Here is a 26,530-nt window from a genome sequence, read left to right as displayed (position 1 = left end):
AGAAAACAGGAGGAGGGAATTTGAACAAGAAACCAGGCAAAGAGAAATGCAATTCCAAATAGAGATGAAGAAATGAGAATTAGCTGCTCAAAATAATAATAATAATAATAATTCCAGTGTGGTGAATACCTCAAAACCCGACCTAAAGAAATTTCCCCAATATTGGAATGGAGATTGTCCTGTATCTTTCCTGGGTTTTTGTTTTTGTTTTTTTGTTTTGCTTTGTTTTTTTGAGAGAGAGAGAGAGAGAGCCTGTTGGGAATTTAAGCTTAAAGATGATGAGAGGACGATAATTTTAAGGTCACGGATAGGGGGTTTTATCTGAGATCTATTTAAAGATGCCTCTTGAACAAGCTAGAGATTTTGAGGCTTATAGAAAGATGGTGTATTTCAGATTTGAGATTAATTCAGAGAACCTCAGAGAAAAATTCTGCGCTATTACAAAGAAAGCTGAGGACTCTTTTGCCCAGCTTGGAGAACATTTAATTCAATATTTTAATAGCTTGTTGTAGCAACAAAATGTCACTTCCTTAGAACAAATTAAAAATGTGGTTGGATTGGAACAATTTTATTCAATTTTGCCAGGGGAACTGCATTATCTGGTCAAGGACAAGGATCCTATAAAATGTGCTAAAAGCATCTGAATATGCCGATTCTATTAGTGGGATCAGAGATCCTCAATTTTCTCAGGTAAAAATTGGTAGAAAAGTTTGGGATGATAGCAAGAAATCCCTATCTTGTACAAATTACCTCAGGCTGAAGTTAAGGGAAGCCATTTTAAAATGAAAAACCTTATTCCCAGAGCAAATCCCCTGAAATCAAATAGTTCTGAGGGAAAAATTAATAGGTCCCTTCATGCTGAACATAGAGCAAATAAACAATGTTATGCTTGTGATAAACCGGCACTTTTTTTGCCCAATGTGAAATGCAAAAGAATAAAGATTTCAGTCACCCTAAAAATGGAAATTGCAATCAGCCTAAAAAAGTATTTCTCCTTCAGCAGCTGAAGCCACCAATGGCAGCCCTGTTGCTAAGGGAACGGACCTGACAGAGCCCAGAACTTCATGAAGCTAAAGTGATACAGTGTTTTTTTTATCAAGTGTGACCCAAATTTACTAGAAAGCTCAGAACTGATTTTTATAAATGGCAAGAAGTATCTAAGCCTTAAAGTTTAATGCTCACAAATAACTATTTGCCATCCAGATATAATCCTTGAGGAAGACAAGATAGAACATGAGGAGGTATCTGTTAAGGCAGTGGTTCTTAACCCTTTTGAAAGAAACGCCCCCTTGAGCCATTGAGGAAGTTATCATCGCCCCCCTCCCCATGGTGATGATATCTTTCTTATTTATTTATTTATTTATTTATTTATTTATTTATTTATTTATTTATTTATTTATTTATTTATTTATTTATTTATTTATTTATTTATTTATGACACTTAAATCCAATGACCTCTGAAAACAAAATTCAATTCCAAGAAAATGAAATGCCCCCAAAAAGTAACATTTAATGATTTAGTTGCAAGCGAATTTTAAGACGCAAAAAGAAATATAAAAAGGGCATAAAAACAAACCACAATGCAGGAACTAAAAATTTCAAGATGAAAACTCTGAAACTAAATTAAGATTGGAGGAAAATATATATTCATTCACACTGTAAAAAGGCTGCAGCCATCTTAACAGGTTTGGCTTGCTCCAGCGCCCCCCTGCCGCCCCCTTCTGCTCCAGCGCCCCCACGCCGCCCCTTTTCGTTCTACCGCCCCCCTGAAAAATGAAATCGCCCCCTGGGGGGCATTATCGCCCACGTTAAGAACCACTGTGTTAAGGGATTAGTTCTGATTTGGTGACATTACCTATGGCCAAAATATCAGTGAAGTACCATAGGTGGTCTGGTATATGGAAAGTAGCAGTGTCATATCAAATCCCAGCTCCTTGTCTGATTGGTTTAGATTTATCTAAGCATGTGCAGAAGTCTTTTAACGGTAACCCGCTCTCCGGGAAGGCACACTGAAACCACTGAGGAAAGGGCTGAAACCATCATTGAAAGACCCATTTTAGGGAAACATCTTGAAATGAGGGAGACAGCTGATTTAGTGCTGTTGAGAAATCCGAAGAGTTCCTCCTTTATTAAGGAACAGAAAGAAGACAGCTTCTTAACTGATTGCTTCGGAAAAGTTGAGGAGAATCCCATTCCACTGACCCCTGAACATCCAGAAAGGTATTGTGTGGAAAAAGATTTATTGTACAGAGAGGTTTTAATGACTCCTCATAGGGGAGGAGAAGGTCCCCACAAACAATTATTTGTACCAGTTAAATACCGAGAAAAGATTTTGGAAAAGGCACACAAAGATGTATTTGGAGCACACATGGGCATCTCTCACACTAAGCAAAGGGTGGCCCATAACTTTTATTGGCCAGGGATGTGGAAGCAAGTTAAACAATATTGTCAAAGCTGTGATGCTTGCCAAAAATGAGTTACTGGAAATGACAAGATGAGGGCTAAGCTATGCCCATTGCCAGTGATCCCGACCCCTTTCCAACACTTGGGTCTCAACCTAGTAGGACCCTTACCCAGAGCGACTAGACGAGGAAATAGATTCATCCTATCTATTATAGATTATACCACTAGATACCCTGAAGCAGTACCCGAGAAATATAGACTGAAACTGTGGCAGATGCCTTAGTTAACTACATGTGTTGGATATGTTTTGCTTCAGAAATAGTAACTGATCTGTCAAGATCTTTTACTTCCAAAATAATGAAGTGATTGTGGCAAGTCTGCAGAATTTTCCACATCACTTCTTCTCCTTATCCTCAGACCAATGGTCTAGTGGAGAAATTAAAGAGACCTTAATGAGAATGATAAGCACATATGTAGCAGAGAACCTAAATGATTGGGATAATAAATTGCAGCCATTATACACTTACAGGGACATACCCACAAGAAAGTACCGAGTTTAGTCCTTTTGAACTTTTATTTGGGCGCAAAGTAAGAGGGCCCCTAGATTTTTTTCATCAGAACTGGGAAGATTATAACAGGGTGACCTGTTATACAGTACACGGATAATCTAATGAACACTTTGCAAAAGTCCTTAAAGATAGCAGAGCAAAACTTAAAGGGTCCTCACAAAAAGCAGAAAAGCTGGTATGATAAAAAGGCCTGAGAAAGAACATTCTGTCCCAAGGTCAAATACTGATGCTAAGAGCCATACAGGGGAATAAATTGCAGCGAGCATGGTCAGGACCTGTAGATTTGTTACGACAACACTGGAAAGCTGAAGAAACTAGTATTAAGAAGGCTCAACATGCAGCTGCAAAAGCACTGAAAATCCTGCAGAACAAGCCCCTGCCTGAGAAACCAGAAGTTAATGGGAGAGAATCAGATGATGAAAATCTCAATGAATCTGAAATAAGGCAATTGTTTGAGATTGCACTTAAAAGGAACTTGCCTGTGAATTTTGAGGTGACCACCAGGAAAGTGGTCCACCTCATATGTAGAGCTTTGTGACAAAAGTACCTGTGGTCAAATTTATGGGTGAGGGTGAAGGTAAGAGTAATAAGATTTCAAAGAACGACACAGTCATAGGTGTTCTGGAGGAGTGGAAGAAACTGCCTATTCTTCCCACAGTTGAGAAAATGAAGCCACTAACCAAAAGGAAAACAAACAACCCAAAAGAGGCAAGCTGAAAACATCCAGTGGAAGTCAGAGTGGCAGGTAGCCTTTGATAGTCTGAAAAGGGCGCTGACTTCAGGCCCTGTCCTTATGGCACCAGACTTCGAAGACGAGTTCATAATCTACATGGATGCCTTAAATGTGGGAGCTGTGCTGTGCCAAGCAGATAACAACGGGAGTCCACATCATGGGTCGGGGAACAGGGGTAAATTACCCCAAGTGGGGTAAAAGTGAAAATCCTGGGGGTAATGAGCAGAGTGCTACCCCCTCCCTCCCTCCCACCCCCACCCTCTGCCGCCAAGCTCAAATTGTAAACCACCTCGTCCTGTTACTTCCTTCCTTGCAGCAGGGGACTTCTAAATGCTCCGTTTGTTCAGAGATCGGGGAGATAAGCTTCGCTAATAGGTTCCAGCTGGGGATTAGCCCCAGGCAATCAATCAATCCGGGGCTTCTGAATGACTGCTTCCTCCGGAAGTGAATGCGAGCAAGTAGAAGGCGGGAAAGGAGCAAGCAAGGGAAGGAGGGAAGAAAGAAAGGTGCGAGAGACCGAGGACTTCATCAGGCTTATTTAAATGTATGTAATTGGAGAAAATGGAGGGAGAAAATGGAGGGAGGGAGAAAATGGTGTGTGTGTGTGTGTCTGTGTGTGTGAGAGAGAGACAGACAGACAGACTCAAAACTGAAAATGAACAGGCAGTCAAGCAAAAGAGAAACTGAATTAAGGCGGGGGGAGGGTGTCTTTTTAAGGTGCTGTCTGGGTTTATCATTGCTTTGCTTCCAAGAAGCAGGCATCTTTGAATTTTGTGGCTGCTGTCACCCTCTGCAGTGATCATGCAGCTCAAGAAAGTAAAATCTGTCACTGCCTCCATATCTTCCCCTTCTATTTGCCAGGAGGTGAAGGGACCAGTGGCCAGGATCTTGGCTTTTTTTTTATGTTGCGCTTCAGAGCATTTTTTGCGTTTTCCTCTTTCACCCTCATTAAGAGGTTCTTTAATTCCTCACTTTCTGCCATGCTTTTGCATAGTCAATGAAGCAGTAGTAGATGTTTTTCTGGAACTCTCTGGCTTTCTCCACAATCCAGCAGATGTTAGCAATTTGGTCTCTCGTTCCTGTGCCTCTTCGAAATCCAGCTTGTACTTCTGGGAGTTCTCGGTCCATGTACTGCTGAAGCCTGCCTTGGAGGATTTCGAGCATAACCTTGCTAGCGTGCGAAATGAGTGCAATTGTATGGTAGTTGGAGCATTCTTTGACACTGCCCTTCTTTGGGATTGGGATGTACAATGATCTTTTCCAGTCCTCTGGCCACTGTTGAGTTTTCCATTGATGATGATAAAAAAAGCACACTGGTCCTTTGATACTGGGCTGTGGCACCAGGGTGGGTGACATGACCTTTAGCCTAGTTTGTTCCTTTTCGCACACCACACATAGAATGATTAAAGTGGTAGGGAAAGCCCCCCCCCCCAATTCTGCATTGGCTGTCTCTAACAAGCATGTCATTGCTAGCACCACTCTGGCAGCCACTAATGATCTTCTGCAAGCTAGCAAAAATTTAATGCAACTTGCTAGGCACATTGGACCCCTTACTACTCCCTATACCACACCATGGTTGGAGTGCAATGTGTTCCAGCAAAAATAGTGCACATCTTTATCAAATTTGGTGCATCCTGCTAGTTCAGTACACAGCCTGTGTAGATTCAATAATATTTTTAATTCAAATAATGTATGGTTTCCTTCCTTTCGAATCAAGGGGGTAATGTCGGCGTATATAAATTTTTGGGGGGGTAAAAAGTAAAAAGGTTCCCTGACCCCTGGTCCACATCATGTAACATACTTTAGCAAGAAACTCCAACCTGGTGAAAAACATTTATCTACCATTGAGAAAGAGTGTCTAGCTATCATATAGATGCTGCAAAAGCTGAAGCTGTACATTTGGAGGAGAGTTGTCCTGTGCACTGACCACTCTCCTCTTCTATGGCTAAAGACTATTCGAGCCAGCAGCAGCAAATTGATGAGATGGGCGCCGATTCTACAAGACTTTGAAATCTGCAGCGTAAAAGGGACCCAGAATGTGGTTGCTGACACCTTGTCTTGAAGGCCGAATGACTAGAGAAAAGTATTTTTATCTGAGTTCAATAGTAACTGTTCTGTTTGTGTAATAGCTATGGAATATGCTTAAAAGTACAGAATTTGCCTGAATATTAATGAACAGAGAGGTATGTATGGTCATGGTAAAAATAATAAGTTATGTGTAGTAATGTAAGGTAATCCTTATTAATGTAAGTAATGTATCCTTAGTAATCTAAGTGGTTACTATATTTTTCCATGAATAAAATGATACTTTTTCCTAAAACAATTAAGAGGAAAAATTGAAGGTTGTTTTATACATGGAAGGCAGCAGGAGGAGGTGGAGACTGAGGCAAAGAAGCAGCCACGCTCGGCCACCTCTCGTTGCTGCCCATTGACTGCCGCTGCCACCGCCCGATTGCAAGGAGACAATCGGTGAAGGGGGTGATTGGGCGGCAGCGGAATTCAATGGGCAGCAGCAAGAGGCAGTCGAGCCTGGCTTCCCTGCCTTCATCTCTGCCTCCTGCTACCTCTGCCACTGGTTGCGGGCTGAGTGATCATGCAGCCCTTTGACCGCTGCTTTTCCTTTTTGCTATGCTCTGTGGCTTAGCAAAAGGAAGGGAAAAGTAGTGGTCAAATTTTCTAATTTGGGGTTAGAAAAGGGGGGGTCGTCTTATAAATGAAAAAAATACAGTAGTATTTGCATTCTTCCAGAAATTTTTGTTTCTTTATGAGGGCAAACTGTTTAAATTTCCCCTCCTATCACAAACTTATTAAGGGGGGAGGAGTGTGGCTTCTGCCCAGGTTATGAATATTAATGTCCGATCTACATGGACCAATGAGAGTGTTGGAGAGGTGGAGTCACAATATATAAAATTCTCTGGAGGAGGAGATTAGATTGAAGAGTTGGAGGCTGGAATTTGAGGGGTTGATACAGAAGGGTTGGTGGTTGAGGGTGGATGAAGTGGGATGCTTGGTTTAAGGGTTAAATACATTGATTGTACCTTCATCACTTGTAATGATAAACAACTTCTATTTGGTTCTATTTAAAATGACACATTGCCTAGGCCTCTATTAATAATAATACATAATGATGATGTAATCAACTGGTGGCAGCAACATGACATATAGCTTGTGCCCTTTGATTGGTAAAATAACCAAGGGACAGGCGGGAACATAACAGTTGGTATCCTTGCTGCATGCATAGCTGTGCAAAACAGAATTTTAGCCAGTGTCTCTTCATTCTTTCCAGGGTTATTTTATGCCATGTATATATACAGAGAAAGGAAAAGACATATTGATATATTTGTCTTTGACTTCTTAACTCAGGTGAATTTTGAAGGCTGGCTCTCAAAAGGACTCAAAACACTGCAGCACTATCCCTGCTGCTTGCCACTGCTGTCAGTGAGGAATACCCACAACAGCTTTTGCCTAATTAAGTACTACACTCATGTAAATTTTCTTCTATCTATGGGTAAGTTACATAAATTTGCATCCAGATTTGAGTTTGTGAAGTGCATTACACTTGCATTAAATTGCAGAGCTAGTATTGAGCTTGTACAGACAGAATGAAATATACAACACCCTTGATCTTGAACTATTACCAGATAGAGATCAGGAGTTACAGTGGGGTCTCTACTTAAGAACGTCTCTACTTAAGAACAATCCAACTTAAGAACAGCTCCATTTGCTAAATTTTGCTTCTACTTGAGAACAGAAATCCAAGATAAGAACAGGAAAAAAAACCTTTCCTGCTCTTTTTTTAACCTTAGGTCATCTTAGGTTAAAAAAAATTCTCCCCCTAGTGGTAGAGTACGTATTAACCAGCTTTGCATTAGTTCCTATGGGAACTAATGCTTCAATGTACGAACACACCTCTACATAACAAAAAACAGCCAGAACGGATTAATTGGTTTTCAGTCCATTTCTATGGGAAATTTTGCTTCAACTTAAGAACGTTTCAACTTAAGAACACCATTCCAAAATGGATTAAGTTCTTAAGTAGAGGTTCCACTGTAGTTTCTATGGATGGAAAAGAGCAGATACAGATTAAATGGTTTTCAATGCATTCCTATGGGAAATGCAGATTCAACATAAGAACTTTTCAACTTGAGAACCACCTTCCAATACGGATTAAGTTCTTAAGTAGAGACCCCACTGTATTCTCAATATGTATGCTGAGTAGAATCCAATAGGTTTTACAGACACTATCTCTGGGCTAAGAACATCTTTCAATAAATTTACTCTGCTTGTGTTTAACAAATAGATGGAGGTGATAAATGAAAATTATTTCAATGGACCCAACCTTGACATAGGAAAAGTTTTTCATGGACAAAAACCATAACCCTTTAGCAGAGGAACAAAACTGACAAAAATACAACAATTTCAAAATGTCATTTTAATATTCCATTTCAATACTAATTAAAAACAAAGAGAAACATTCAAGTGGGAAACATTGGTTTAAGCCAAAAAGCCAGTAGTAGCTAGCAACCATTTTGGCAATATCAGAACCAATTATTAGAAGGGCTGATTATATTAATTTTGTAACTGATGTTGAAATAAATTTGGATAGGATCTTTTGGCATCTCATTTCAATATTGTACATCGTAAGAACAGCTCAACACATTCTTTCTGAAACATGGTAAAACAGTACATTTATATACAAGTACTAAAATATGCAAACAGGCACATTCAAATATTAACAGAGGAAGAGGAGGAAAAGGGACAGGAATTAACTTTTGAGAACTTTCATTAGAAAGAATTACAAAATAGAACCAAAACATTTACACTAATAATGTAATTCAAATATAAAAATGACTGTACACAGTACACTAGGTTCAGAGAAGGACCTAGGCAGCTAATATTTTTCACATAATTTTTTCTATTTTTCAAAGAAAGCCTGCTAAACACAATGATTGTTTTAATGCTACACTTTTACAGCAAGGACAAACTAAAAATAGCAGCAGTTTCACGTGGCATGTTTTCACAGGCTTATTGCTGTGATCTAAGCAATGCCTAACAAAGTGCTCCCAGTTGAATACACAAGTAAAATTCACAATCGTTTACCTGACACCAGGTATGGTTTGACCTGCTGGCCTTTTAGGATATCCACAGCATTTCTTTCCTCCATTCCAAATAGAGCTGTTTACGAAAAACAAAAAGGCCCTTTAAGACTACTAGGGAAGTACCTTTCATTAACAATGTATTAAAACTAAAAAGCAGCATACCACCTTCTAGTGGTTAGTTCTGGATGGTGTAATATACAATATATCTGAAAGGTAAATTGACATCCTAGATTCTTCTGGGCATAGAACAAAACAGCTATTTAATTGCATTTGGTAAAATTAGAATGGTGAACAGCTCTTTTATGAAACCATTGACAGTGATTAAAGGAAAAAATGAAGAAAGGATTCTTTCTTCAACTATTTATTTAGTCCACCAGTATTCAATCTCCTTCCTTCTCCAGTTTAATGGAATGGACAAGTCAGTATATTGTAAGGCTAACTGAACGATTCATTTTCTTTCCACTAAGACGAGCTGTTCTGTTCTGTACTGTAGATCTAGTTGTCATGCGATCAGTAATCTGTGCTCGCTCTTCAGCTGCTGCCTTTGCCATCTGTGCTTTCTTCAGTTCCCTAGAAGGGGGAAATAATGCATTATTTCTCTTGCATATAAGATAATTAAAAACAGTTGCATCCCAAAGAGACTAAAAAGAAGAATTTAGGATCTAGTCACTGGACTTATGGTCACACATCTACAAACAACTTTTGGGAGAATCACCCATGGCATTTTAACTTTCCATGCTATAGATTAAATAAAAAACAGTTTTAACAACTCGTTTCTGCTAAAATGTAGGTATACTGTAAGAGGCACTGACTGCTCTGTTATTGTACTTCCACATCCTGATCCCATAGCTATACATGTTTTTCCCACAATAAAAAGGGGTTATCTACAACTTTGATTCTCAGTTTATAGAACTAACAGCATAGTCCAACAGATACCCTCAGTAAGCCTGTTCTAATACATCATGTTTTTTACTTTCTCCCAAGACACATAGGCAGGGCTTGAAAATTTTTTAGAATGTCTCACCAGACAGTCAAAATTTCACCAGTCACCATGACCAGACTATAGCATTGCAATTTATGTTAAATTTAAACTAGGCACATGTTCACTTTTATTTCTACATGAAAATGCATAGAAACGCAAAATAAATATACCCTCAGACTTGGGTTGCTTTATTTCCTGCATGCCTGTGAGTCCATGAAGCTTGTATTTTGAATGCCTTTCTTTTGAATGTCTCCAGCAAAAATAAAACTGAAAGCAAAAGCACTTGGCCTCTTAACCCATATTTTCTCCAGCATGGGACTACTCTACATTCTCCTGTAGAGCTATATATCTATGTTCCACTCAAACTCTCTTCTCCGGAGAAGAGGGCTGTTTTCCTTTTGCAATGGGAGGGGGAGAAGGGGAGGACTGCAGGATCAGAGAGAGAGAGAGACGGGCGGAAGGTAAGGAGCTGTGGCTCGTCAAGCAGCATTTTTTCAATCACAAACAAGTGGATGAGTGCATTTTTCAAGCCCTGCTCAGAGGAATCTCTTTTTTTTTCTCTTAACGTGTTATTATTTCATAGATTAATATTAGTCAAGTTCAATCCTACTGCTGATAAATTCTGTGGTTTCCAAGCAACATTTTAATAAAGCCAAATTAATTTGCTACTGCTTCTCAAGTACTCCTCCTTGTACAAATGCTCAAGATGTAACTCCAGCTACACAAAATTGTGCACAAGCAGTAGTTTTCAGGTCATATATTTAGCTGACAGGGAAGATTCAGAGGTGATGCCCTGAATATCCAGCTGTCTTCTAGAGCACTGGTCCCCAACCTTTTCCCAACCGGTTCGGGTGTGTGTGGCATGCTTGCATGGGGGAGCCACGGACTTGCATATCCTCTGTAGAGTGTTTATGGCCCTGTGCAAAGAAGGAATCAGCACTGGAAGATCACACAGACTATGCATCTGTTGGCCGCACATAGTTTCCAAAAGGATATGTCACATTCATATTGATGTATGCATCTCTTTGTATTTAAATCTCATTTTTGCCAATCTAAACCAAAAATCTATAGGAAACCAAAGCTTCAGATCCATTTTTTTGCCTGTTGGTAGAAAAGTAACACCACTTGAAAGAAAAATGTATTCAACAGTACTACTTAAAATTTTCAACACTAATCAATGGATGCAAATATTACAAACTCTTTCAATCTGTTGTTGTTACGTGTGTGTACTCTAGCATAACTTTGATTTTTAAAAGCAGACCAATAGATTCAGTTACATGACCGTTAAAACCACTTTCCAATATTTCAGAATCAGAGCTGGCATAACATGACTTACTTTTGCAACAAAGAGTTTTTGAACTTCTCCGCATTCAGTTCTATTCGTAGCTGCTCAGCACTCTTTCTGGCAGTAGATAACAGCGCAGAATGCTTGACAAGAGCAACTGCTGAGGGTCTTTTCTCTGGATCGGGGTTTATCATCATCTGAAACAGAATGATGACTTTAAGATAAAGCTGAATATCCAACCCACAACCACATCAAAGGTTAAAAGGATAAATAAGTAGGACTGTGCTGTCCCTGATAGCAATAAAATGTCTTACTTTTAATAAATCTAAGAACTCTTGAGATAAGACTTGTGGAATTCTAGGTAGTTTTCCTTGTCGAATTTCATGCCACTGATCCCCATTGGCTGGCAGTGGTTCGGCACCAGCAGCACACACCACAGTTAGTGCAAGAGCAAAAATATCTGCTTTTGGCAAGTAGTTATAGTTCTGAAAAAGAAAGAAAGGTTTAATTTCTAATCCAGAACACCACCAAGTCAGACTCTCAGACTTGAATCCTAACCTTATGTTCTGTTTGAGGGAGGAAAGGGGTACTTGTATAAGCACAGCCTTCCTCGTTTTAAAGGAAACTCTTCCATTCACAAAACAATTGCTTGGAATCCAAACTCCAGTAAACATATCCAAAGTGAATTATTTTGCCTCAATGAACAAAGCATACTGCGTACCTCTTGTAAAACTTCATTGGCAAGAAAGCGACTGTCCCCTTCCTCCACTTGAGGACTGGATATTCTAGTGACATGACCAAGATCACCTAGATTAAAATAAACAGCTAAGGATTATCTCTCAGGATGGTATTGTTTGTTCTTTTTTAACATTTGTATACGTATTATTTCAGTGTCGAAACTGTATTTTAATGATGTAAGCTGCCTCTTTACATTCATTGTTCTTAGCTTTAAATATTGACTTTTAATGATGTAAACCACTACTGTATATTCTTAAGGAGAAAGATGGGGTAAAATATTTTAAATAAATGAATAAAATAAATAAATTATTTTTCTTAAAAAAACAAGCAAGTTGCATCGATAGATGTAATTCCATGCTTTCTTACCAATTTTGAACACAACTCTGCTAGACTCATCGTCATCACCTTCTTCAGATATAGTGTCTGGAATTGAGGTCCTAGATATAAAGATATTGCCTGCCAAGTATATAGAAATCTATGTTAAAAATGTACTCTAGCTTCAGGACTACCAGGATTTTCACCTCCCACATTCTCCTAAGTAATTGGAAGGAGGCCAAAATTTAAAGCAAATAATTATAATCCGTCCCACCCCATCCCCAAAAGGCCACAAACAAATTCAACAGCAGTTGGCTTGCAATGTTTCAGAAATATTTTCTTTCATTGTATTCTGTACTCAGCTCAAAAAGTTTCAGTTACTAGGGTGTGGTTTACTGCATATTTTGCTACACCTATTTAATCACCTCAGTAACCACTCTCAGTGCAAAAAATACAAGACCTCTGAATACTTACTTGGCTTTATGTCCATATGTACCAGTGACATTGAATGGATATATTTTAAACCACGAGCAACTTGAAGTAGTAAATCTTTCAATTCTGGTTCACTGAAGTAACGCATATTCCTATAGTTTTCACTTATGGCATCAGCTAGACTGCCACCTACAAGCAAAATAGAATTGTATTAACTAGATAACCTAAAATAGTACTCCTTATCACAAACAGCCTTGTAAGACAACTATCTCCTACCATTCTGATAAGGTACTGATGCTGAGGGAAATCTAAGATGATCTCTTAAGTTCACAGGAGAAGTGAGAATCAAACTGAGGCCTTCCTGTTTGTAACTCACTCTCTTCACCTCTACAGCAGGGATGGGTAAAGTGCATATCTGCAGATGGCTATTCCTGGAGTTCCTCACTATTTGTACCAACAATTATTTTAACTAAGGCTTAAGGCATCTGAGGTCTAAAAGCATCTGGAGGGCCACAGTTTGCCCATCAGTGCTCTATACCAACACTAGCTCTCTAGAACTAGATATAGTGTTACAGGTTATTTATTCTATTCAACTTCAAACAATTAATGGGAACACTCACAGTCAACAGAACATAAAAAAGGAGAGAAGCGGTTTCGGACTCAAAAGGACTTTTTTCTGATCTCGGGTTCAAATGTCTGCCATGTGGCCCTAGAAAGTCATCCCCCCCCCCCCCGTTTTTCCATTTCTAGTATAATATTAACACTGATTTATCACGTGTTGTCTCAGCAATACATCCAAGCCTTAGGAAAAAGCATTATACAAATAAAAGTATAAAGTATCTATAATTTAAAAGTAGTTTCCTTTTGTAGTTTGTCTTACTTTGCAAAATTCTACAAAAACTAGTCCTCTGTCCATATAGTTAGCTACACAGATACAGACAGATATGTATATTTAACAAATACATTAGAGACTGTATTATACTGGCCTCTCTAGTGGATCTACATATACAGTACTAGATTGGTTGGAGGTATGCATGGTTGTTAAACTTTCCTCTCTGACCCACAGAAACAGTTTTACAAAAAAACCCTGAGGGTGTATGAGTAAGATTGAACACATTTTTATTCTAAATATTTTACTCTATGCATCTAAAATGCTCTTCAGAAGCAATTTAAAGCTCAGAAGAATTACAGTGTAATTTTAATACCCGGAATAATCTTTTATCTTTCTGCTTCCTCCAATTTAAGGAAGATTTCTGAATACAATGTCATAATATTGATGATTTATGTATCTTTGTTGTGTGGTCATTTTCTATTCAGCATGTTGTGTCCTAATTTAGAACATCCTCATATGAAATTCATCAAAAACTGTGGCTGAAATCTCAAGTCACATAAAACCTACATATATCACGGTGAAAACCATACAACTTATATTTAGTTGAAAGCAGTCACCCTAGGATTCCTCCTCTCTCAGAAAACTGTTTTGCATTACAAATACTTTCCATGAAAACTACAATTAGGGACATGCTATTTGTTTTTTTTTGGGGGGGGGGACTACAAATCCCATGATTCTCCATTTTGGGAGTGCCACTGGGCATAGAGACATCTACCAACATCTCAATGTGGCTCACTTGAGAGAAACACCTAAGCTTCCAAGCTTAGTGGCCTAGTACTGGCCTAGTTCTGTCTAGTGTCCCCTTCAAAGAGGAAGCCGCCTTTTTCTCAGGTAAGCCACATTTATATAACTGGAGGGATCTGCCTAACGGATGGGACTTCCAGAATGGAAAATTATGAAAATAGGAGTTTAAAAAACAAAACAATAAAACACCCCACAAACATCACATCCCTAATTACAATTCATATTAAGACAGACGTAATAGAAGCTTTACTTACCGTTACAATACTCATTCTGTATAAGCATATGGTCATCTTCTGCCCAGGCAGAAAAGTATCTGACTACATGCGAATGCTGTCCCAACACTGCATGAGCATAGACTTCTCGAAGAGCATTTTGCCTGTGATATTGAAACAAAAGCTTTCAGTTGCTCTAACATACTGGCATTATCAAAGCAATGCATGTAGAGGTTGCAACAAATACAGTCTAGGACTTAAGGTTTTTTATTTCCTTTTTTTATTTAACTATAACATAAACATAAAATACATAAACCAAAATACAAATTAACTGTGTTCCCCCCCCCCACCAGTCGGGACTTCTTGCAATAATCATCTTCTTGCTCCATCTATATTCTTCTTCTATTATTGTCCTCTTCTCCAGAACTGTATCGATTCTTGATTTGGAGATATCCCTTTTCCTCTTGCTAACACATATTCCAAAAATCTGCCCCATATATCATAAAAATTAAGGACTTAAGGTTAAGGTACTTTGTTTTCATTTTTCTTTAAATCATCAGTAGACAAGGACTCCCCATGATTCTGCACACATAACTGCATCACATAAGATGGACAGGGCTTCAACCTAAACAGTTTAGACTTACAACAGCAAACACTAAAGTCTAAGCTAAAGACTGAAGTTGTTCTGGACAGTGACAGATCACTAGAGCAAGTGCTTTTTAACCAGAAATTAATATGTATAATTGGATGTTTTGTTGTTGTTTTTGCTGAATTACACGCTTCTGAATTCCGGCTGCAAAGACAACACAAACTAACAAATCTGTTCACAATTCCACAATAATATTTTTAAAGTCAATATGCATATAGAAATGCAATAAAAGAACTCGCGGTAGTAGGCATTTAAACTTTAACTAATACTCACTCATCAACTGATCCAGCCAAGGGTTTCTTAGACCGCTTTATTGCATAGATGCAACCATCAAGCCTTTTAACACATTTGAATACTGAACCAAACTCTCCAGACCCAATTTTCTCCAATTCATGAAATTCTGTTGCATATCGTGATTTCATATTACTTTCTGTTATGCTAATCCGCTGAAATGATCAAGAGACAATGATGAGTGTTTTGTTTTTCCAAGCAAGGAAGTTAATCCAATGAATTTTAAAGCATCTGACGTATGCTTGCATAGTAAGATATAGGGATTATTTATCATTATTATTTTACCTTGGCAGGTCTCACAGTTTCATCCTCAAGTTCACCATCACTTGCTTCCATGTCTTCACCACATGAACTGAGAAATTTAAATATATAAATAATAAAGAGCAGAAATTCTGGAACATCTTAATTGACTTTTATAAGGTAAATTAAAACACAAACATCTGTTTTCATAAGAATTTAACAAATTTCAGGAGATGCAATAACGTTATCACCATACAACATCTTTCACCCATTCTAAGACATATTCTAGAGTTCTGGTAGCAAAAATATGTAAATTGTAGAGGATAGGAAAGATTACACAAGTCCTGTATAAAAGGCACTCAAGCTGCCTTTTTTGGAACTTAGTTAAGTATATCACGAAGGCCAAAAATGAGCAATAGGACAGAATCCTCCTTGGCTCTACACTATTGTCTGAGTTTTAAGCCAATGCTCTCTACTATATTCATGCAATATAGAAACATTCTAGATTATTTTCCTGCTTTCTTAAACATGCTGTAGTAAACTGATAACGGGTCACTCTATTTAACTGAAAGCCAGGGTCTTGTTCCCGATGAGATTACACCACAATTTATAAAGCCCTGAATATTATCATCTGCTTTCCCCTTTTTAAACAATATTGTAAACAGTATTGCACATTTTGTAACATAGCTCTGACACTCATGTTCCCATGAAAGAAACTCTTGTGTAATTATACTGTAACATTCTTCTTCAAGATGAAACAATTAACTACAGTTCCCTTTTCTTTCTTTCTTTCTTGTTAAGTTGGTTATTTGTTCAGCATTTAACAGCATTTTAATATATGAATGAATTTATTTATTAAAGTCGGGGGACCAGATCATAAAACATTTATGGCTAAAATATACAAAATGCAGTTTAAAAGTATACAAACAATTCATAAAACATATGTGGCTAAAATATACAAAATGCAATTTAAAAATGTACAGTCAGTTCATAATGTATTTTACTGCATTTTTAAAAATCATACTGTGAGATGCACTGTGTTCTAGTCTCGGCAGAATGGTAGAACTAAGTGTAATAATTAACATACTTTAAAAATAAATAACTTCCATAGTTCATAAATGGTTTATAATGAACCAGCTCAAACACTCACTCATTCCAGTGAGTCCTCTTTCTTCTGCGACACTGTCCAACTGAAGACTGAAGGAAGAGGGAGTCTGGAGTGAAGGGATTAATGTTCACGTGGGGAGCTTGCCCCATGTCGGATTCTTGTTTTACTAGTTTCCCAACATTCATAAAAAGAGAGCCTCCTCTCAGTTTTGCTGAACTTGACCCCATTCCTTCAGCTTTGCTAAGAAGACTCTGAAATATAAGGAGATAAATCAACATTATCTGCCAAGTTAAGTACTTTACAAGTTATGGCCTTTAAAAAAAATCACAAATGAACAAGCTCTCTAAATATAAAATTTCTGCATCACCTCTAGCATGTAACGATTTCTTACTTACTGATTCTTATTTACTGTATAATCAATGATACAATGGAATAAATCATGCTTAGTATATTACCGTATTTTTCCATGTAGAAGACAATACTTTTATCTAAAATCTTTAGACTAAAAATTCAGGGTCATCTTATACATGGACGTAAGGGGGTAAGGGGATCAAAGCGCTGCAGGGGCTTATGAAGTGGCAGGGGAAAGTAGCCATGAAAAGCCTGCAGGATCAAAGGGCTGTGATCCTGCAGCCCTTTCATGGCTGCTTTCCCCCTCCACTTCCACAGCCCTTTGATCCTGCTTTAGCGGGGCTTAGGAAGTGGAAGGGGAAAGAAGCAATCAAAATTTCTAATTTGGGGTTAGAAAAGTGGGTGTCGTCTTATGCACAGAAAAATACAGTAAGTGTTGGTCCATTGAATCGGGGAGGGGGGTGTTGTGAGTCAACTCCTCCATATGTTCCAATATTCAATCCATCTACTCTATTTGTGACTCAATCACCACTTGAGTAAAAAAGGCTGGCATAGGAAGCATATGCAGTGGTGACCACACCACTCACAGCCTACTTTATTTCTATGGAAGACAAATAGGGAAAGACTTCCACACGCCCAGTACTTCTGGTTGGCAATACAGGTAGCACAGAATCAAGCAAGCTGGTTTAAAAACAACAACAACAACAACAACAACAACAACAACAACAACAACAACAACAACAACAACAGATAAATCAGTATTTCCTTCCTTTGGGGTCCACTCATTCATCTGGAGGAAAGTCCTGGTAGTCTCCCAAGTGGTTAAATAAAAGACTGAAAAAATTATTTCTGCATTAAGAGAACATCTGTTCTAATTAAAAGTGGGGAAAGTATTGTTATGGCAAACTTTGCTTGAAAGTATTAAGTATTTTAAGTATTTTTTTAAAAATTGCAGTTGATGTTATTGGCAGGTAATGGACCAGACATATTACCTTATTAATGTAATGAAATCTCCAAAGAGGATTTGCAACGTGTGAACCATGCCAGCCCTTGTAAGGTCAACAGTGTTACAGAGTTTTTGACCTTTGGGTAAAATTCCTTTGCTGTGCAGTAGGAGTAGAGACTCACAGAGGAAGCTACAAGTTCCCCAGATAGTCCACCCCTTTCTCATTAACTGGCACTTACAGTCTCAATGACTCACAGCTGTCCAATCACTCTGTTGGTGAACTAACTTCTGATTCAGCATTCCTACAGTGGTAGCTATAACTGGTCTGGTAGTGGTTGTGAAATATAAAAGCTTTCCTATAGCATTTGTTTTTACTGTTAAATGAAAGAAGCTCATTTTCTTCCTTTTTAAAAAAGGAAAATCTGTTTTCATGGGTCTTGTTTCACAGTAGGCATCTTGGAAGCCTAATGTCACCAAGAAGCTCAAGTATCTTTTGTTTCTGATTTAACAAATATGATCTATCTGCATCCCATTCAATTTGAATGCCAAATAATGTTGTATTAACTCTAATTTCCACATCTTTTTAAAGATGGTGTAGAATCTCTCCTGTTCCCTTAAGAAGCTACAATTAAGTCATCTATATATGCACGGACACAGGTTAAATGCCCATTTCTGCTTCTGGTATATAAGCATTGATCTGCATCACTTTGTTTGAAACTTTGTTGCAGTAATATCTTCAGTTTTTCATTCCAGACCTGAGCAGCTTGCTTCATCCATACAGATCTTTCTTTATATTTATATACAAAATCAGGATGTTTCTGGCTCATCAAGCCCAGTGGCTGCTACATATATACTGCTCCTCTGCAATATCTCAGTGTAGAAATGCAGTCTTGACATCTAGATGCTTTTCTTCTTTCTGGAGGCTGCTACACTCTTGTGTGCTGTGCTTAACAGAAGCAAAGGTTTCACTGAAGTCTTCTTGATATTTCTATAGGAACCCCTCTGCAACTACAGTAGTCTTGTCTTGTAAGCACTGCACTTCTCCATCTGCACCTTGCTTCAGCTGAATACCCATTTGCATCCAATGGCTTTCTTGTCTGGTGGTAGCTCAGTCAGTGTCTACTTCTCATTCTTGTGCTTCTATCTCTTCTGTTGCAGCTTTTATTTCTCCCTGTAGCAGGTTCAGCTGCCAGCATCTACTCAGTCTTCTTCCAGATCACTGGCTTGTTTAGCTGCAACCATCTTGCAAGATAGGATGGGGAAGAGCTGGTACCATTTATTGGGACATGGTGAGCATCTGGCAGTTGACTATGGAGCATCTTATGTTGTCTTTTTTTATATCCTTTGCTGACAGAAGCATAGCCAAACAAAATAGTCTGTTCAGTTCTAGGGTCCAGTCTGTGCCTTTTCTTCTTTTGGTGTATAAGCATATGCCACACTTCCAAGAACTCAGCTATGTTCTACGCTTAGTACTTTGCCCAGAGTTCCACTAGCGTTGCGCATGGGCAACCAGTTTACTTCCTGTTTTGAATTAAGCCTCACCCACTCCCATGCACAACAAGCAAGGCTCCCATGCAGTGGGACAGATGCTTAAGAGGGAACATTGGGCGTAAGCAAAACACTCTGAGTGTAAGTAAGCTGTTCCCACTTGGAAAAACAAAAACACCCTACAACACAAAGAGGCCGTTTTATTTTACTTCACTTTTATTCCCCTTTTGTCTTAGGATGCTTGAGTAGAACCCTCTTGATTTTCCATATACACAAATGTTTCTTTACATGTGGCCATTTTATACCATATAATACCCTATATCCTCACTGGTGTCAGGATATTTGCTCATTTCATAAAGGATTTAAATTTGAGATCTCTGCAAGGATAGAATCTACAATAATTGTGTGCCATTGAGCTATAGCGATCCTTCTAGGCAGACATTACTCAGAAGTAATTTATCATTCCCTTCTTCAGAGGGCATCCTGGTATTGTGTAGCTTACCCAAGGCTAGCTCTTCTGGGATGCACAGTGGGGAACTGAACACACAACCTCTGCTCCATAGGAAGTTTTCCAGCTTTTTAGCACAGCATATAGATAGAATCTAAAATTTCCTACAGAAGAACATTCCAGTAATTTGAGACAACAAGATAAAATATCCTTCTGCACCTGACTAAACACATGTCTACTTCGAAGGCCGGGACTTAGGATGAAGGCCAAAGTACTAAATTGCACTCATATTAAAGAAAACAGTCTTTCAATTACCTTTTTCTTTGTATTGTAATTTCAATATCAGAACATCCAAGATACTCTTCTACGTTGAATCCAGTTTTAAGCTATGCTCTGAACAATACCTACCAAAATTAAGTTAGTTGCAGCTAAATGCCTATTGATTAACTATATCAGCTCTATGGATGATTAAGGCTGAATTAAATCCACTGATTATAAAACAATCCAAAATCCTGTTGCATAGTTATGGTGGCAAAATAGAACAGTGTGACTCACAACAACAAATTGCCACTGATTAGCAAGTCTCTGCTTGGAACCCTCACTGTATACTAGTCAAGCGGCTTGGTCTGTCACCAGGAATCCAAGTGGGGCCTTGTTAATCAATGGCAATCTGCCACTGTTGAGTTATACCATTTCCCTTTTACCAACATCTATTCACAGTAATCTGACCACTGTATTTTCTGGATATTCTGCCCTTCCATTGTAGTACTTAATGAATTGTATGTACTGTACAGTCAACCCTCAACTTACGAACCTAATCTGTTCCAGAAGGACGTTTGTAACTCGAAAAGTTTGTAACTCGAATCAGCATTTCCCATAGGAATACATTGAAAACCCATTAACCTGTTCCTGCTATTTTTGGTTCTTAGGGCGAGGGGCAGTTTGTAAGTCAAAGCATTAGTTTCCACATGAACTACCGTATTTGCTGCCATACAAGATGACTTTTTGGGCCCAAAAAACATGCCTCCAAGTGGGGGGGGGTCGTCTTGTACGCCTGGTGCACTTCATTTGGGCCAGGAAGGAGCCGCCGCCACCGTTGAGTGAGTGATGCGGGGCAGCACTAGCCGAGGAGGAAGGCAGTCGGGCAGGCAGGCAGTCGGTCTGGATGGAGGGAAGCACAGCCTGCCATGCCTGAGCAGCCAGAGCCCGCCGCCCCGTGCCACTGAGCCAGCTGCACGCTCGCTCGCCCGCCACCCGCCCATTTCCCTTTACCTCCTCTTCCTGCCACCGCCTGCTCAGCCTTTTTCCCTCTTCCTTGCCCTCTCGCTGCTGAGCCAGCACACTCGCCCACCACCCGCCCGTTTCCCTTTCCCTCCTCCTCCTGCCGCCGCCCGCTCAGCCTTTTTCCCTCTTCCTTGCCCTCTCACTGCTGAGCCCGCGCTCACTCGCCTGCCACCCCCCGCTTCCTGCCCCTCTTCTTCCTCCTCCTCCTTCTCCTCCTGCCGCGGCCCACCCAGCCTCTTCTGTGGGGGGGGTCATCTTATACGGCCAGTCGCCTTGTATGCCAGCAAATACGGTAATACAAAGCCGGTTAATCCGTTCCTACCACTAGGGGCAGAATTTTTTCTTTTTTAAAAACATAAAATGGCATAGGTTTAAAAAAGGCAGGAAACCACGGAGGGAATGAACAGTTTTAAAAGAACACTTTTTAAATCAAGCACCTTTTACACCAAAATAGGCACCTTTTCAACCACGCACCTTTTAAATCAAAACAAGCAGCTTTTAAAGCAACCAAGAATGTTTCTACTCAAGCAGGTTTTAACTCAAACCAAGCTCCCTTTTACCCAAGCACCGTTTAACCCAAACAAAGCACCTTTTAAACTAAATTTTACATTTAAAAATGACAATACCAGGCATTCCCAGGTCTCTCTTCCCACTCTCTGCTTGGATGAGCGAGGAAACAGACAAGCAGCCTCTTTGCTAACTGAAAGTTCAAATTTCCTGCTTTCCCTGCCTTCCCCGCACTTTTTTCCTGTTTGTAACTTGAATCCAAGTTTGCAAGTCGAGTCCATATTTTCCCATCAGAGCGGTTCGTTAAGTCAAAATGTTCGTAACTAGGGCCGTTCGTAAGTCAAGGGTTGACTGTAGTTTATAGAACCATGAAGATAAACAAAAAAATTAAATAAACCAAAAAAAAAAAAAAGTTGTAGAACTAGGTGTTACAGCAAATAAAGGTCACTGAAAGATATGAAAAGCCAATGAACCTATCCAAGGTAGGATGCTGTTTCCTCATCTAGACATAGCTGAGACTGCTGATCCCTATGTTCTAATTGTTTCCATATCAGATGACAAAGAACCTGCCCAGGATACTTATGGTGGCTTTTCCAACACAGCTGGAAGCCGCCATGTTAGAGAAACCCGTCTTCAGAAGTGGATAGGCTAACTTAGAAGAAGATGGTCCATCGAATATCCTAAAACCATCCCATGTAAGACTTTGACAGTAATCATCAGTACTTTCAAATGTGCACATAAATGAACTGGAAAGCAATACAGGCTAGTCTAATACACTGTGGCATTGGCCCAGTCATTCAAGGGCTTCTCTGGTTGTTGCTGTTTTAAAAATAGATATCTTAATATTGGCTTCCATACATGGGGAATGAATTTGTTTTTGGATACTCTGAATTGTTGTAGTACTGCAGTCCACACATATATAGAATTGCTCCCTGATTATCTCACTTCCAAAACAGAGTGTCCTTTAATTGTGTCTATCTTCACTATCTTCTCCCTACCCACTTCACTCTCTCTTCTACTCTCTTCACTCGCCCATCACTTTTTAACAACCACATCTTTGCTGAATAACTTTCTAACTCCACTTTTAAAGAATTTTGTTGCTTTGGTTTTTAATTAATGTTTGTTGGAATATTTTCCAATGTGTTGTAGGTTTTGGCTGCAGGGGGCAGGGGAGAAAGTTGAGATGGGAGTCTGACAGGCTGGCTGGAAAGGGGGGAAAACCTTTTTGGAAAGATGCTGTAACAAGTGCCACCATTAGAATAACATGGGCATGCTCACTCAGCTGTTACAGCTGCTGGGAACAGACTAAGTGGTACCAATAGCCCTCTGCAACCACTGGGGTAGCTGCTCTAAATCTGAGGCAAGGCAGCAAATTTTAGCCATCCCTGTTCCTTGCTACTGCAGGCTCCCACCTCTTCACTGAGCAAACCAAGTTGTGCAAAAAAGGTCCACTTGTACAATCTGCAGAATCCCTTCATCCCCATGAAGGCTATTGCTACATATCTGAATCACACAGAAAAATATACCACAATTTGTACCACTTGTCAAGTGATTTATTTCCTGACACAACAGACAGAAACAAACCCGTAAGAGGAAAATCATCAATTTTAATATACGGTACACACAAAATCTACAGATCTGTGCTCATTACCACCGTACTGGGGTCCACATAAGCAGACTATGGGTGGGAGCATATTTGAAATATGTGACTACACAGAGATGGTGAGGGGAAAAACAGAAAGTGAAGAGTTTTGACCCGTTTCAGCTCTACATTAAATGGACATCAGAAACAATGCCAATATCACGGGTAAAACAGAAGTTGAACAAATGCTCAGTGTGAATGGTCTCAAAGTCTCAGTCACTATAGACCAATAATAAAAGCATCCTCCAAGTTCATCTCAAAAACATTACACATAAATGTGCAGCACTGCATTATTTGTACATATCACTATTCCATTCTTTCTTCAAAATTCATTATCTCATCACTTATTTATTTATTTATTTGATTTATACCCCGCCCACCTGGCCTACAAGGCCACTCTAGGCAGCTTATATGCCAGTTTACTATATATTACACAAAAATCAGTTCACTAAAAAAAGACAGAACAAAAAGCAAACACAGTTTTTTTCTTTTCACAGTAACTAGAATCAGTTGCTGGACTAAAGCAACTTGGTCTCACTGCTGACAAAGGCTTTCAACAGATGTCACAAATTGTAGTTCTGTTACATAATCTTAACGGACAATCTGTAGGCAGGCCCTCCGAAGGATGCCAATTTTTGTCTGCAACAGGCAAGCCAATTTGTTATGTAATAAACATGATGGAGGAGTGGGTTGGCACTGTGAGAATAAATTTATGTCCTTGGCACTCACTGATTGATGAACTAGAGCATGATGGAATATCTATTTAAAAACTTATCCAACCAATGACCTCAAGCCCCTGCCTGTCTTTAGTGGAATATTCTGCATCCTCTCACACAGGCTGAAATTTAAAGGCCGACCTTCATACAAGCGGTGCTGTTGGCCAGAGAGAAACAAGAACTGTGAGCAAGCACGCCGTATGCCCCGGTGTTTGGGCTGAGAGGAGCCTCCTTCACCAGTCAGAGCGACGTGCCCACAAAGCCTGGACCTTCACAACTGCGGCTCGCTTCCAGGGTCAAAAACACCACCACCGCGTCCTTCTCCTCCTCCTGCCCAACACTCCCTTCTTTCCCCCCGTCAGGTCTGAGATGCTTCGCAAGACCGGCCGAGCGACCCGCGGAAAATCCATACTCCGGGTGCAATTCTTTTGTTCTGAACGGAAGAACCGGCTACTCTGCCCGGGGGGGGGGAGGAGGAGGAGGAGAGGGGGCTCGCTTATTTCTCTCGGAAGCGGCCAGCTCTGAGGCCCTGACAAAAGGCCGGAGGGGTGTGGCGCCGACTCCCTAGGGCGCCGCTCACCACCACCCCCGGGTCCTCCCACCCCAGGCCAGGCTTTTTCCCCTTAGAAGGGGCAGCAATTATAACAAAACAGAAAACACCTCCGACCAAGCCTACCGGAGGCCACCTCCGAAAGGCAGCGCCACTGAGGCAGCCCCCCCGGCAGTTCTCCGTTTCCGACATGAGCCGAAGAGAACCGTTCCTGAACCCACCGGCCCCGCGAAGCTCACCGTTCGCCCACGTGCTCGGAGGGGCAGGTCAACCACCACCCGGCTCGGGGGCTTCCTGGAAGCTCCCCTCCCGCACCCCCTCCCCCGGGCCAAACGGTCGGGACGATCGCCTCCCACCCGGTGGCGAGGCCGCAGCTGACCAGGCCCCTTCCCTCCAGGGAAATCGCCCCACCCGGGGCCGGCTGCCCCCCTTGCTTGCCTCCCACCCGAGCCCATTGTCCGCCCTTCGCCCTCCTCCTCCTCTCACCTTCGGCGTATGCGGGGTGTCGAAGAGGCGCAGCTTGCGAAAGGTCTTGTGTGGCGGCGTGCCGGGGTATTCGGGCAGCGGGGAGCCCGGCCCCTGGTGCTCCCGATAACGGATGGCCCCGGGGCGCGGCGGCGACGACTGTCCGTAGTAACGACGAGGGCCCTTCAAGGGCGGCGAGCCAGCCATGAAGTACGTGCCGGGCGATTTCACGGGGGAAGAGGAGCCGAAGCCCTCCTCTTCTGAAGAGTCTCCTTCGTCGCCCGGGAGGGCAGGCGGCGCCAGCTCCATCGCCACCTCCTCGGGTGTTCCCGGCGGCGGAGCCTCCCGCCGAGCTGGGGTGCGGCTGACCGAGAACGGGGAATCGGCCTCCTGGAAGGCCGAGTCTTCCCCAGTCGTGTTGCCGCTGCTGCCGCCGCCTTCCTCCTCCTCTTCCTCGTAGCCGTCTTCTTCCTCCTCTTCGTCCTCCTCACAATCGCTGCCACCGCCCGAGAAATGAAGCTTCTGCCGGATCGGGGCCGCCGCCCTCCGGGCTGTAAGGCGCCGCGCCCCCGCGGCCGGCTGCTGCTGAAGGCTCAGGAAACTCATAGCCGAGATCCGTCGCGATCTCTGCCCTGGTTCAGACGGGACACGGGCACACGCGATTCCGCCCCCCTCCGGCCAAAGGTCACGCCCGCAGGGGGATCCCACAGCTAGGCTGACACGGTTCGGTCTCGCCGCAGCAGTCCGTCCGTGCAACTCCAGCACTCCCCTCCGCCGAGCGCAGCACGCTCACCCGTTCGGACTCCGCGGCTTTCCCGCGACCGTTAATCACGTGGCAGCCACACCAGCCAATCCCACACGCCCCCTTCGTTTGAAAACAAGGGAGGCGAGCGGTAGGGCTTTGCGTGATGACATCATACGGCTATTTGGCGCGAATTCTGGCTGAAAAGGGGAGAGGGGGTCTGAGAAGAGGGGCGGGTTTCCCCGCAAGAAGGCTGGGGAAGGAGGAACCGGGCGTTACTTCCGTCACAAGGGGGGGGGGGAGGAGGGAAATGGTTGACTGCAGTCGGGGCCTTGTTTCTTTCTTCCTCACTGAGGCGAAGACCGAATGCTGGAGGAGGAGGAGGAGGAGGGCACGTTGGCCTTGGGCAACGTGACTTGTGTGACTCAAAAGGAATTCCCAGCGCCTGTTGGCCTGCTTGCCGTTGGCCAAATTTGGCGTGTATTATTGTGCATCAGCAGGGCGGCTAGGGAATCCCCTCAGGGGTTTCTGATACCTGAGGTCGTCTGTGCTTGACTACCTCAGCCTCCGCTTACCTCACAGGACAGTCCCTGCCGTTTATAGCAGTTAACAACTCCGCTGACGCGATGGCGCTTCAAAATAAACCGAGTACAGTACAGCTGAACGAGACGCCTTCGGCTTCTGGGTCTAGCGGCGGCA

The 26,530-nt window shown here is 41.4% G+C and overlaps 1 protein-coding gene across 1 annotated transcript; it reads right to left on the bottom strand.

Moving 5' to 3' along the window:
* Positions 1-8,122: 8,122 nt before the first annotated feature.
* WEE1 (WEE1 G2 checkpoint kinase) lies at positions 8,123-25,877 on the bottom strand. The gene is made up of 11 exons (XM_020789936.3): positions 25,111-25,877; positions 16,735-16,943; positions 15,630-15,696; positions 15,327-15,499; positions 14,447-14,568; positions 12,599-12,745; positions 12,176-12,265; positions 11,793-11,878; positions 11,386-11,556; positions 11,123-11,268; positions 8,123-9,374 (listed from the first exon to the last, which is right to left on the bottom strand). The coding sequence occupies exons 1-11, from the start codon at positions 25,693-25,695 to the stop codon at positions 9,224-9,226; spliced, it is 1,947 nt and encodes a 648-aa protein (XP_020645595.1). The 5' UTR covers positions 25,696-25,877; the 3' UTR covers positions 8,123-9,223.
* Between the last annotated feature and the right edge of the window lie 653 nt (positions 25,878-26,530).

This window comes from Pogona vitticeps, chromosome 1 (assembly GCF_051106095.1).
Source record: "Pogona vitticeps strain Pit_001003342236 chromosome 1, PviZW2.1, whole genome shotgun sequence".
NCBI classification, from domain to species: Eukaryota; Metazoa; Chordata; class Lepidosauria; order Squamata; family Agamidae; genus Pogona; species Pogona vitticeps.
This window is presented reverse-complemented; position numbering and strand designations above follow the sequence as displayed.

Bases quoted from the DNA above. Each gene is read 5' to 3' on its own strand.
- WEE1 (XM_020789936.3), bottom strand. From the start codon at position 25,695: ATGAGTTTCCTGAGCCTTCAGCAGCAGCCGGCCGCGGGGGCGCGGCGC. The intron at 12,266-12,598 runs GTAAGTATTCAG...TATACTTGGCAG, and splicing joins ACATATGGACATAAAGCCAA to GCAATATCTTTATATCTAGG. The intron at 11,879-12,175 runs GTAAGAAAGCAT...ATTTTAATCTAG, and splicing joins CAGAGTTGTGTTCAAAATTG to GTGATCTTGGTCATGTCACT.